At 44.1% G+C, this 12500-nt stretch overlaps 1 protein-coding gene across 4 annotated transcripts in view; it reads left to right on the forward strand.

The window, feature by feature from the left end:
- Positions 1–12500, forward strand: part of furina (furin (paired basic amino acid cleaving enzyme) a) — a 135800-nt gene that overhangs the window by 61790 nt on the left and 61510 nt on the right. For all 4 annotated transcript variants that reach the window (XR_012987276.1, XM_076287127.1, XM_076287129.1 and 1 more), the window contains exon 3: positions 129–227. Coding sequence is in view for 3 of the 4 variants with exons in the window: in XM_076287127.1 (XP_076143242.1) it covers positions 129–227 (99 nt within the window). In the remaining variant the exon portion in view is untranslated. The remainder of the gene's footprint in view (positions 1–128; positions 228–12500) is intronic.

The following is a 12500-nucleotide window of genomic DNA, read 5'->3' on the forward strand; positions in this document are numbered from 1 at the left end:
ATGTCGTGCGCCCAGTGGATGCCATTGATGGGATCAGTGTTGGTGTGCTTGCTCTGCAGGCCATGTTTGTGTTTACATGTTTACAACACTGACATTTTGTTTGTTTGTTTGTTTGTTTGCTTGCACAGGTGTTTGGTGATATTTACCACTTCCGTCATCGCAGGGTGGTTAAGAGGTCGCTGTCCGATCACCGTGGTTACCATGTGCGACTCCAGAGCGAGGCTCAGGTAAGGGCGTGTCTGTCTACTCTCTACTACAGTCTCTGTAAACCTCTAGTGCCATCCTCCCCTTACCTCCCACTATACAGTGCCTTTACATCTGGATAGGGCCTGTGTGTGTTAGTGATGCATCACTTGTCATATTTCCCCTTCCTGCTGCGTTCTGTTCACTGCCTCCCTGTCCTGCGTCCCAGCATGCATTTGAACGCCAAGCTGTGTGTGTGTATGTGTGCGTCCCAGCATGCATTTGAATGCCAAGCTGTGTGTGTGTATGTGTGCGTCCCAGCATGCATTTGAATGCCAAGCTGTGTGTGTGTGTATGTGTGCGTCCCAGCATGCATTTGAACGCCAAGCTGTGTGTGTGTATGTGTGCGTCCCAGCATGCATTTGAATGCCAAGCGCTCCGCATTCCTCTCACGCTGCAGCAGGGGCCATTATTCTGGATGTCATCTCCCTTTTCTTTTCCTTTCTTTTTTAAAAGCAGATACCCATATATTGTGTCATGCCAGAATAGCTCCCCGCCACACACACACACACACACACACACACACACCTCAACCCAACCCCCTGCTCCCCAACGTTTCTTTTTCTCTGTGCTTTTTCTAAGTCACTGATTCCAGTGTGTTCAGCAGAAGAAAGGAGAAATGCTCTTTCTCTTCCCTCTCTCTTGCGTTTCTTCGTCCTCCTGGTCGTCCAGCTGGTAAATTAGTGCAGTGTCCAGCCTGACGGAAGGGTCACCCTGAGAAGCTGTGTGTGTGTGTGTGTGTGTGTGCGCGCGTTTGTGTGTGTGCACTAACGAGAGTGGTGACATGCATAGAGATGTATGTAAAGTGTGTGTGTGTGTGTATATAAAGTGTGTATGTGTGTGTGTATGTGCGTATAAAAGGGGTGTGTGTGTGCCTGTGCATGTGCATGTGCCCAGGCGTATGCAAAGTCAGTGTCCCCTCCTGAAGGGGCCCAGAGACGGAGCCTCTGCTCCATGGAGACCCCATTACTCACAGAGCCGCAGGGAACTGCAGCTCTACCCCCCTAAGAGTGCTGAGGTGTGTGTGTGTGTGTGTGTGTGTGTGTGTGTGTGTGTGTGTGTGTGTGTGTGTGTGTGTGTGTGTGTGTGTGTGTGTGTGTGTGTGTGTGTGTGTGTGTGTGTGTGTGTGTGTGGCCATGACCCTGAGTCTGCAGGGGCCATTCGTCTTGCTGTTTTAATAGATGCCACTGACGTCTCACAATATCCTTTTTCTTTTATGTGCCTCCTTCTCTCTTTAGCAACATTACCCTCCCCTCCCTCCCTCCACCCTTTCTATCCCCCTATCTTTCTTCTCTCTTTAGCACCACCACCACCCCTCCACCCTCTCTATCCTCCTCCACCTTTTAGAGGAGAAATGCAGCGGAAGCGTCCTCACGCAAACCTGTGTCACTGATCCCTCGCTCAGATGGGACATGATGCGGTGAAGGAATGCTCTCAGGAGTGAAACCCTTTCCCATTGACCTTTTTTTGTTAAGGTTTAAAAAAAAAAAAAAAAAAAAAAAGAGTAGTTCTGGTCATGGTGCAGTGGCCAAGTCAGTCTGGCTCTGTTGTCCATCTTCAAGGTCTTCTCACACACTCAAACAAACACACACACACACACACACCCACACACACACACACACATATTTTTGATGGCAGTGCAGCGTTTTCCCTAAAAGCATTGAAGCATTGTTTCCCAACCCGTGTGGGGTCACCTAAAATTGAAATAAGGCTCGCCTGAGTATCTTACAATTGACCAGTACATTACATTAACATATACATACATTAAATACAAAATATTAAAACCCCCATGATATCCAAGTCAAGTAACTATTCACATCCTTCATTACAATCTGGTTACGTAAAAGTAAACTTAGGCAGCTCGCATGAGATTGTCGTTTGATTGACGTTATCATGCTTTTGACGTAATCATGCCTCATCAACGTTACAAACCAAGTATCAAAACAACCAGACGTGCAAAGATAGCCAAACGAATTAGCTTGGCTTGGATTTGGGGGAAATCAAAGAGTGTGCCATTGTCACATCGCTACACAAAAACATAAACCTTGCAAGATCTTTGGATGCAGATAAACCTTTTGATATCTGCGTTAAATCTATTCAGCCTAATCGCCTCGCACAAATGGTTCTCCGTTGAATCTACTGTATGTAGAGCTTACATAACCGATGAAAGTGGCATAACGTTAGATTTTGTAGAGCGTTGAAACTTGTGCGGTGGTATGTAGTGTAGCTCTGCACTTCACTGCGCTAATTGGGGGAAAGTAAACAAACTGTGGACAGATGTCTCAGTTGATAAATCTCATTTGTATTTCAGTATTATATTTGCATATTGTCCGTGTGAAATTTGTAAATATTGTTGAAAAATTTTATTGTTAAAATGTTAGCCTTTCCTGCCTCAGCTCCAGACCGCGGTCAAATCATCAGTCATCAGACAGGAATGTCAGGGCCAACAGCCTTCACTTCAACTGCAACAAACTGACTTCAGTTGTGGACTTGCTGCTTAAGTCAGTGACAAACAGTTCAAACTATGCATAAGTTTGCTTCACTAACTCCGCTCCGGTCACCAGCTTTTTTTTCATCTTCTAGCTATTCATCTGTTTTCTCTCTCAGTTTAGTTTTGTTGTTGCTGTGCCATGACAAGCCTATTGTGTTTTCTGTCCACCATTGGTAGGCATACTGTAGGTGAAATGACTGTGATTAAATGCTTCTTATATATTTTCATACCAAAGTCATATTTTGTGCGTCCCTAGCATCACTGTGGCACATTAGCCTAGCCATGGTCATATGCCCGCTACGCTTTCATGCTCATATGCCCACTATGCTTTCATGCTCATATGCCCACTACACTTCCATGCTCATATGTCCACTACGCTTTCAAAAACATTCTGTGGGAAACACTGCAGTGGTCCATGTCTGCCCTGCCCTGTTTTGTGGTTCCTTTCAACAAAGGAAGAAAGGAGCTCTTCTGTCTGACTGGCTGTCATGGGTCTGAAAGGCTGGCTCTTTGAAGTGGGGCTGCAGGTCCTCGGAATCAGCCTCTCGACAACATACAAACATGCACACACAATTACAACACACATGTGCGCACACTCACACACACACACATTTAGGAAGAGCTCAAGAATTTGTCACTCATCGTTGCCTAGATCAGAGGAGCTCTGTGTGTGTGTGACATCCCCCCAGTTTAAGAGCCTAATGGAAGCCTGTTGGCTGGTTGAACACGGTCCATTACTCACTTCTGTCACATGCCACATACTCACGGCTCTAACAGACGACCAGCTCCAGCACACACACACACACACACACACACACACACACACACACACACACACACACACACTCACTCACATTGATTCACATGCTCATGCTCTCTGTCACACATACATACAGACACACACACACACATACAGACACTCACATTGATTCACATGCTTATGCTCTCTGTCACACATATAGACGCACACACGCACACACACACACAAACATGCAATTATCCCGTGTTGGTGAGCGATGAGTAGTTGTTGTTAGCGGATTTCTGAGAGTTTGCCCCGTCTCAGAGGGCTGGCAGAGAGAGGAGAGGGGCCTTGTTCCAACAGCAGGGCCAGCATTCTCCCTCCCTCCCTCCCTCTGAAGTCTACTCATCATGCCATCAGTGATAAGAGGAGCCGCAGTACCTGGGCTCCTGTGAAGTCCACTGTGTTTGGAACACAGCCCTGCTGGCACGGTCTACAGGCGGGCTGGAGTCTGGAGTCTGCTGCGCTCTCCTGGCTCCTGGGCTGGGCTGCTCTGGGCTGTGGTGGCTGGCGATACCATGCCTCTAGAGAAAGTTGACACATTGCATAGTGCTTCAGCAACGTCACATCACGGGCATGCTTACAGACACACACACAGACGCACAGACACAAACGCACGCTCACAAACGCACGCACACACAGACGCGCACACAGACACGCGCACACACACAGACGCACACAGACACACACACACGCACAGACACACACACACACACACACACACGCAAACACATGCATGCTCAGGCATCACTTGAATAGTGACTGTGTGTGTGTGTGTGTGTGTGTGTGTGTGTGTGTGTGTGTGTGTGTGCACGCACTACTAAAGAGGACCCAACTTCACACACGTCCATTGAGGGCTGTGTCTTCTCCAGACCAGACCAGATTTCAGCTCCATCTCCCACCACTGCTTCCTCTACTGTAACTCCCAGCCCAGTTTTGTCTGGGATTAGATATTCAGGAAGCGGGTAGTGCACACTGCACGCCTGGATCTGAGGAGCTGCTCCACCACCGCAGCAGTCTGTGCTCCGTTCTGACTGCAGGCTGCCTGTGGTTTGTTTGATTGGATTCCCTTCGGCGAGGCTTGTCCAAAAGTGCGGTTTTTGATTTGACTTGATTTCAGCATTTTTTTGGGGGGGCCCAGAAGAGTTGTGTTCCAGCTGGAGCGCTGTTGGTTCTGGGTTTTGTCTGTCGGTTGTGGGGTGAGTGGGGTTGGGTGGGGGTTGGGTGGAGATCAGGGGAAATGGGCATGAGAAGAGGGGACGCAGGTGGTTGTTATGACTCTGCTTAACGTAACGTAGAGACCAGACACCACAGTTGGCAAAAGTGGGTGTTTAAATGTCAATTCATAAATCATTTTGGTTTATAAGCGGCCATGGGAGCGTGTTGTGCTTCAGTAGCAAGAGAGTGGTGAGCCTTGGCAGGGCACATCTTCTCTGCTTTGCTTCCTATCCCAAGCCATTCGCCCTCCAAGTAAATACGTGCCGCTAGGCCTGATGGGGGACAAGCGGGGCTTGGCCTGCCTGCAGAGCTTCCTGTTGCTTAACTCTTTCCCCTCCCAGAGTTCCTTGCCAGGGAGGAGGATCTTCTAGTGGTAAATTGGTAAACTGAAACTGACTATCTTGAAAGTGGAAAACTGAAACTGACGAAGAAAGCTGGGTTTAGACTTTTCGGTGCCAGTTCTGTGGGCAAGAACAGGGACATATGACCCATCTGCAGCCCGCCACTGTCCATCTTCCAGTTGACCACATTTGGAGGTAGTTAAATCCGTCATCCACTCAGCCTCATATAGTGATGCGTCACAGTGGTCCCAAGCCAATAGGTGATTTCATTCACCATTTCAGGATTGGGCAGAAGATGAATGCAAGGTGAATATGTGCAGGTTTATGTTGACGAATAAGGTTGATATTGTGAATCTTCCTGAAGCAGAGCCAATCGTTGAGATGAATCTGTGTGTCTGTGGGGAAAAAAGAAGCTGGCAAAGAAAGGCCGATTTCGTAGATGTTGTCTAGAGTGTGAGAACACTCCTCTGAGCCTAATAGACATGGCCACAAACGAGGAGCGAGGAAAAACTACGCTCAAGAGCATCTCACAATTCATTAGGACGAGTTCCCTAAGCAGTCCAGCGGGCTCTTGTTTAATTCAGGACTCTTTGGCCAGAGGCAGTTTGTAACGTCCTATTTCCTTCTTGGATTTAGCGTTTGCTGAATCTGCTCCTCTTTAGATGGTAGATACTACCCCACCGAGGGAGAACTCACACGAGAACTCACGCATTAGACCATTAACCCAGACAGAGCTGTATCATCTCACCTGTTTTTTAAATAACACTCATTTTATACTCTCGTTGGGTCTACACACCTCAGATAGTGATATATATTTTTGCAACTGAGGAGAGAGGTATCCATGTACACTGTGATTGGTTTGCAAGGCCATTATATGTAAACCTATTCTGGTCATAATGTATACCTATTCTGGTCATAAACAGAAATGGTCTGCAAGACACTGCCATTTGTATTATTTGATAACACACACAAACACACAGTGTACAATTCCACATCCTCCTCACATCACGTCAACCCCGTGCATATTTTCTGTTTTTCTATTTTCTTGCTGGAGACAGCAGAGGGGCACAGAGACAGAGATTTGTCACAGACTTCTCCCTGCTTGACAGTGGCCTGTGCTGGAGCAATATCAAAGTCTCTGCTTTCCCAACTCCTGTTGTGTGTGTGTGTGTGTGTGCGCGTGTGTGCGTGCGTGTCTGGGGTTTGTGCTGCCTGCCTTCGTAGCCTTGATTGTTGTAGATGAGTCCCGGGAGTGTGGAGCAAAAATATGAGCAGAAAGCCAACCACAAAAACACACTCTCACACACAACAAGAGACACTCACAGCTACACACTCACTCATAAATAGAGACTGTCACTACAGACACATACATAAAATGGAGACACACAAACTGACAATGACTTTACACACACACACACACACACACACATTTTGGTGCAAAGGCACATATACACAAAAGCACACACAGGTTGGGTGGATAAAGTAATAAGGGGGGGTCGGGGTTTCTGTGCTTTGATTGAAAGTGGCGCCTTGCCCTCAGATTGGATTCCAGCTTCATTAAAGGCTCCAGTCTTATCTGGCCTTGGTCGGACGGAGAGGTTAGTGCAAGTTCAGCCCTAATCAAGATGGATGTTGCCCTCCCAAGGAATCCTATCTGTCCTGTTGTTTTGTCTGCTGTTATTAAACCTAGACTTATTTATTACAGCGTGGGCTGGTTTCCCGGGCGACGATTAAAGCTTTTCCTGAAACTGAAGCACAGGAAATGGACAGCAGTGTTGATATTTAGTTTTAATTAATGTGCTCTAATTTCATTAGCAAGTAAACTCTGTCTGAGGTCCATAGGCACTGGGATCACTTTGGTGTGAACCAAGAGGTAATAGTCCGGCAACCAAATGCCATAATTTAGGTGAACCTGGTTTTGTGGGTTAAAGTTTTTTTTTTTTGCCGTTTCTTGTTGCCAAGGGGTAACTCAATAAGATTAGAGAGGGTGCTCGGTGATATCCCTTGAGCAAATCTAGATATTAAACCTTTCTTGTTTAATGTGTTGAATAAGGCGAGGCACTACAGGTGAATAGGGTAAAAAAAATAACTAGCAGATATCACTATGAAACTTCCCCAGTTTATTACTTACATTAATATGGAAAAAAAAATGTATTACAAGTTTTCTGTAATTGAATGTTTAAATATGCAAATTAGGCATGATCTAATTAAATATGTGCTGATTTGCATACATTAAAAAAAAAAAGCTAAATGTGAACATTGGATAAAGCCAGGTTCAAAATTACTTTTTCATTGTGTTGACATATTAGATGAAAAGTCTTTGACACAGGGAATTATGGATATCTCTTTTAGTTATTCAGTAAATCAGAAAATACTGCAAATAGCCTTAAAAAAAGGAATAAAATGTCATAAATCAGGCTATGAGTAATATATCAACAAACCCCTCTGTAAACCATCTAAATATAGTTAGGTATAAGACTGGAAAGGTTGGTGTATGTAAGTGCTTCTGAAGTGCAGATTTAATTCTCAGGGTGGGAGAGGAAACTCATTCAGGTGCTAGCATCTCTCACTAGCACGTCTCTTAAGGTGTTGGGAGGGAGGTTTACTTACTGCACAGCTATGTAACTGACTATTGTTAGCCTGCACTGCCCTCTTTTAGCTGATGTACTTAAGCTCTGTACTACTGTTCTAGTTTGCATAAAATATATATTAAAAAAATATTCTTTATCGCAGTAGTAGTCTATGCTCAGAGCCTAACCTTGTCATTCAAAAAGAGAATATTCATTTTTAAGTATTGATCCATAGACATGCATTAAAATACTAAGGCCTAATAATAGACACAGGTCAGTGTGACTAATTAAAAACAAAATTATTTTTTTGAAAAATCCAGTCTTGCTTTTTGATTCCACTCGACTGAAATATTTAAATTCCCATCCCTTGTTGATATAGTATATACTTGGATATTAAAGTGAGAGTTTTTAGTTTGGTACAGAGTTCAGTCATGGAGCCTGAAACCGAGGAATGCTACTTCAGTTGGAAATTCAACTGCCATTTGAAGAAGGATTCATTGAATCGTTACTGAGCCCAACCAGTCAATCAGAAAATGTTAAACTTGCACCAAACTTGGATATGATCAGATGTGGCTGCAATTGAGAGTGAAACCCCTTGTAGCTCTAAGATGCAGTTTCCAAGTTAATGGTGTGCCTTGCACAATGTTCTGTGCATGTTTTAAGGTACTGTAGGATGTTCAAGAACAAATGAGCCAGAACTGATCAAAACTAATACTAGAGGAAACGTGTACATATTCAGAATTATTACAGGAGATATCTGAAATTATGAATTCATTATTTGACATAGAAAAGGGTTATATTTTCCGAAGTATTGTCTGAAAACTATCACTAGGCAAACTGTTTTTAGTACATTCTATTTAAGTTTATTTGCTTTTGATATGTGTAACCTTGAAATTAGAGGTATTTCCTATTTTTTTCATGATTTCGGCACATAGGGCTTTAAGGGTTAATATATGAAATTGCCCAAGGGATATCACTGGGCACCCTCCTAAATATTAAAGAGCCACCCCAAGTCAACAAGTTTAAGCATAAATAAATAAATAAATAAATAACTGACAAAACCAGGTCTGACCCCATGACTCCCGGACTATTACTGGTGTTATCTGAAATACAGAAATGCATTAATTGGTATAGAAAAGGGTTAAATTGTCTAAATTTGAACACATGAAGTATTGTCTGAATAACTATCACACAGAACACTGCATTTTAGTCAATTTTATTTGAGTTGATTTGCATTTGATATGAGTAGGCCTACTCACCTTGAAATTAGAGGTATTTCCTGTTTTGTTTTTCTTAATTTTGGCCCATTGGGCTTTTTTCATATTTAAACATTAAATTACAGAAAACTTGTAATACATTTTTTTTTCATATTAATGTAAGTTATCAACTGGGAAAGTTTCATAGTGATATCTGCTAGTTATTTTTTTTTACCCTATTCACCTGAAGAGTCTCGCCTTATATTCAGCACATTGAACAAGAAAGGGTTAATATATGAAATTGCTCAAGGGATATCACTGGGCACCCTCCTAAATCTTAAAGAGCTACCCCTAGTCTACAAGATTCTGCAAAAAAAAAAACTTTAACCGACAAAACCAGGTCTGACCCCATGGCTGCCGGACTATAATGAATTCTTCTCCCTTTGGGCCTTGGGTGCAGAATTGCGGAGAGGAGCTTCTCTCCTGTCCTTTGAAGGGGTAGTTCAACAAGGGTGATGTCGCCGCCTGACAGTCAGGTCCCCAAACTCACCACTGCAAGTCTGTAATGCATTGATAAAAGTGTCTGCTAAACACCACTGACCTTTTTTATCAGTCAGTCCTCCTGCACAGAGGGCTTTGGAGCCTTGGTATCAATTAAGTTCAAGTTCAAGTTCAATTTATTTCTTTGTCCCAAATGGGCAATTTGATTGCAGACAGGGTCACATACCACACGACAAGACACAACACACTACAGACAGATATGCACAAAATAATAATTTAGTTGTGATAAATAGGTCTGACAATGCCTAAAAAGTCAGTAAAACCAAGATAAAAACGTCATTAAATAAACTAAACTAAATGGACAAATCTATCTTTTCCTGTTGTGTGCATTCAGTACTTGGATAGAAAAGGGGATGAAGGAATTTTTGTACCTCTGTTTAAAAGCAATAGGAGTTTTAAAACGCAAGCCAGATGGCAGCAGCACGTATTCAGAATACAGGGGATGGCCTGTGTCTTGATATTTTTGTATCGCTTTGTTGAACACCTGCTTATTTAAATATTCGGTGAGACTAACGAACTTCACTCCCACTATCTTACTGGCCATATTTACGATCTTGGAAAGTGCATTTTTGTCTCTGATGGTGACATTTCCATACCAGCAGATAATGGAGAATGTGAGGATTGAGTCAATAAAAGCTTTGTAAAACAATGGCATCAATGTTTTATCCACCTGAAACTTAGCCAGTTTCCTAAGTGCAGAGAGTCTTTGTTGCCCTCTCTTGCACACCGAGGTGGTGTTAAGGTCGAATTTAAGCCAATTACTGCATGGTATACACACTAACTAGGCTGCTTCTATCTTAAGAAGTTAGAAGTCAATCATATGTCATTGAGCAGCACTTGACCTGACAGACCACTACCAGATGTGAGTCTGACAAGTGAGGACTTGAGTAGCTGTTGGATGATTATTAGTGGTGATGTGGAAACTGCTAGCCTGCACACACACCGCCAGACAACATTCCCAGCACTCACTGCACTCAAAATACTTTGGATTGGATTGGATGTCAGTTGTAGATAAATGGTTGTAATTTGAATTATATTAAATGATTGAAACACTTTGTAGTTTGTGTAAAAAAAGTTGACTTCACAGCAATGCAACACCAGCAGAGACAGTTAATAATAAATGTGAATACAAATTATAGACAGTTATAAAGTTTTCCATCCAAACACTGTGTCTTTTCTCCCTTCCTTGACAGCAGCCACATAATTTTGATCGGAAAATAATATAAGTTACTCTTCTTTCATCACCTAAACCCAGCCCAACCTCTCACTGATTGGCAGAGCCAAAAATTGGTTCCAACAGGCCAGTGAGTATTTCCTGGCTACCGCCTAACAATCCCAGCTAAAAACCAAGCTGAGATGGTCTGGGAACCACTAGGCTAGGAAATTGCCCCCCAGATAAGGTTGTTGGAGGCAGATAGTCTAATTGAAGGGGACCGCTGGAAGGGGCCTCTGGCCTGCATTCCTGGAAGGCTGAATGATGCATCTGTTGTTCCACAGAACCTGTACGCTGCTCTGTAGCAGACTAGCGTTCTGAGGCCCATTTGAACTGTCAGCAGTGTATTTTACTAAATCACCCATTTAGACAGCTGTGTCTGGACAGCCGTAGAGCTTATTAGTATTCAGTGAGGACTTCCATTATTCATTTTTGAGAATTCGGCTGGGGGAATGACAGCAAAATGCCTGTTGTGTTAGCTAGCTGTCTTGTCTGCATTCTTAGTCAATCAAAATGTGTTTACAGTTAGAGGCACACATGCATTTTTGACATTCCTCTGTGAGTATGGTGGTTTTACATACATGTTTCAGACTATAAAGCGGTCTAGCGCTGTCACTGTCAGGCTCCGAGTGATTTAATGGCTTGATTGAAAACAGCATGACGTTTCACCGGGTTGTCTGGCTCCTTATTAGAAGCCCGCCTTTTCCCGAAGATGATCATTTTCACTGTTCGCCCCGAGGAACCTGCTGGTTCGTTGCGATGTCCTCATCCATCTTTTTCCCGATCAGGCTGACACGCGACTCGACTGAGTCAGGCAGCCACCTATCAGCCGGGTCCGGATGGGGGGCTTTGACGAGCTCCGGGGCTGCCCACACTCCTGCCCGTCTCTAAATCTCCCCCTCAGCTGTTTTGACAGGCGCTCACCGTGGCAACAGCTGCTCAAATCGTCGCAAACATCCATCATCCTCACAGTACCCTTCAGGGGGAATTAATTTATCATGATGCATGCGTGCGATTGAACTGCCGGGCAGGTGCTGTATTTACGACACCCATGTTCTAACAGGGTCTTTGATGACCCAGTCGGACCGTCAGTTGGACCCTCCGTCGGTTGGTTTACTTTGTACTCTTTCATCAGTTGACCTTTATTTCTCTCTTCAGAGAGATTTTTCTCCATTTTCTGGAGGTGGGGACATAACCTCTTGTAACCTGATTGCAAGCAGAGTTAGCTTGAGCAAGCTCGCGAAGCCGCAAGGAATGTGAAAAGTGGTGTGTTTGTAATACCTCCCACTGACCTCCTCAGGAAGGCTCAGAAAATGCACCAACAGCAGACTGACAGATGCTGGTTGGAGTTCACCAGTTCCTGTAGGTCTCATTCAGTGCTGCCTCTGTCTGTGGAGTGGAGTGGATTTGACCTGTGGGCAGCCTGTGGGCTGCTGGATTACGAGAGTAACATCGCTGGAGATCATGCAGCAGCCGTTGCAGCAACAGCTCTCTGATGTTGGGTTTGCACTAGCAGTCAGATTCTGTGTTTTTATATGCTGTAGGCAGATGCTGGTCTGTATGGAATTGAATGCTGAACTCTTTTTGTGTTGCTGACTGGGTGAGTTCTGTAAGCCCTTGCTTGACTCTGATGGGCGGAATGTATGATTATGGATGAGTGTGGATCAGTGAGTATAGAGTTGATACTGACTAGATGAGTGTGGATCAGTGAGTATAGAGTTGATACTGACTAGATGAGTGTGGATCAGTGAGTATAGAGCTGATACTGACTAGATGAGTGTGGATCAGTGAGTATAGAGCTGATACTGACTACATGAGTGTGGATCAGTGAGCATAGAGCTGATACTGACTAGATGAGTGTGGATCAG

This window comes from Alosa pseudoharengus, unplaced genomic scaffold (genome assembly GCF_046254945.1).
Source record: "Alosa pseudoharengus isolate Yale_2024_CS ecotype anadromous, Long Island Sound unplaced genomic scaffold, YU_APseudo_1.1 YU_APseudo_1.1_scf_16, whole genome shotgun sequence".
Lineage (NCBI taxonomy): Eukaryota > Metazoa > Chordata > Actinopteri > Clupeiformes > Clupeidae > Alosa > Alosa pseudoharengus.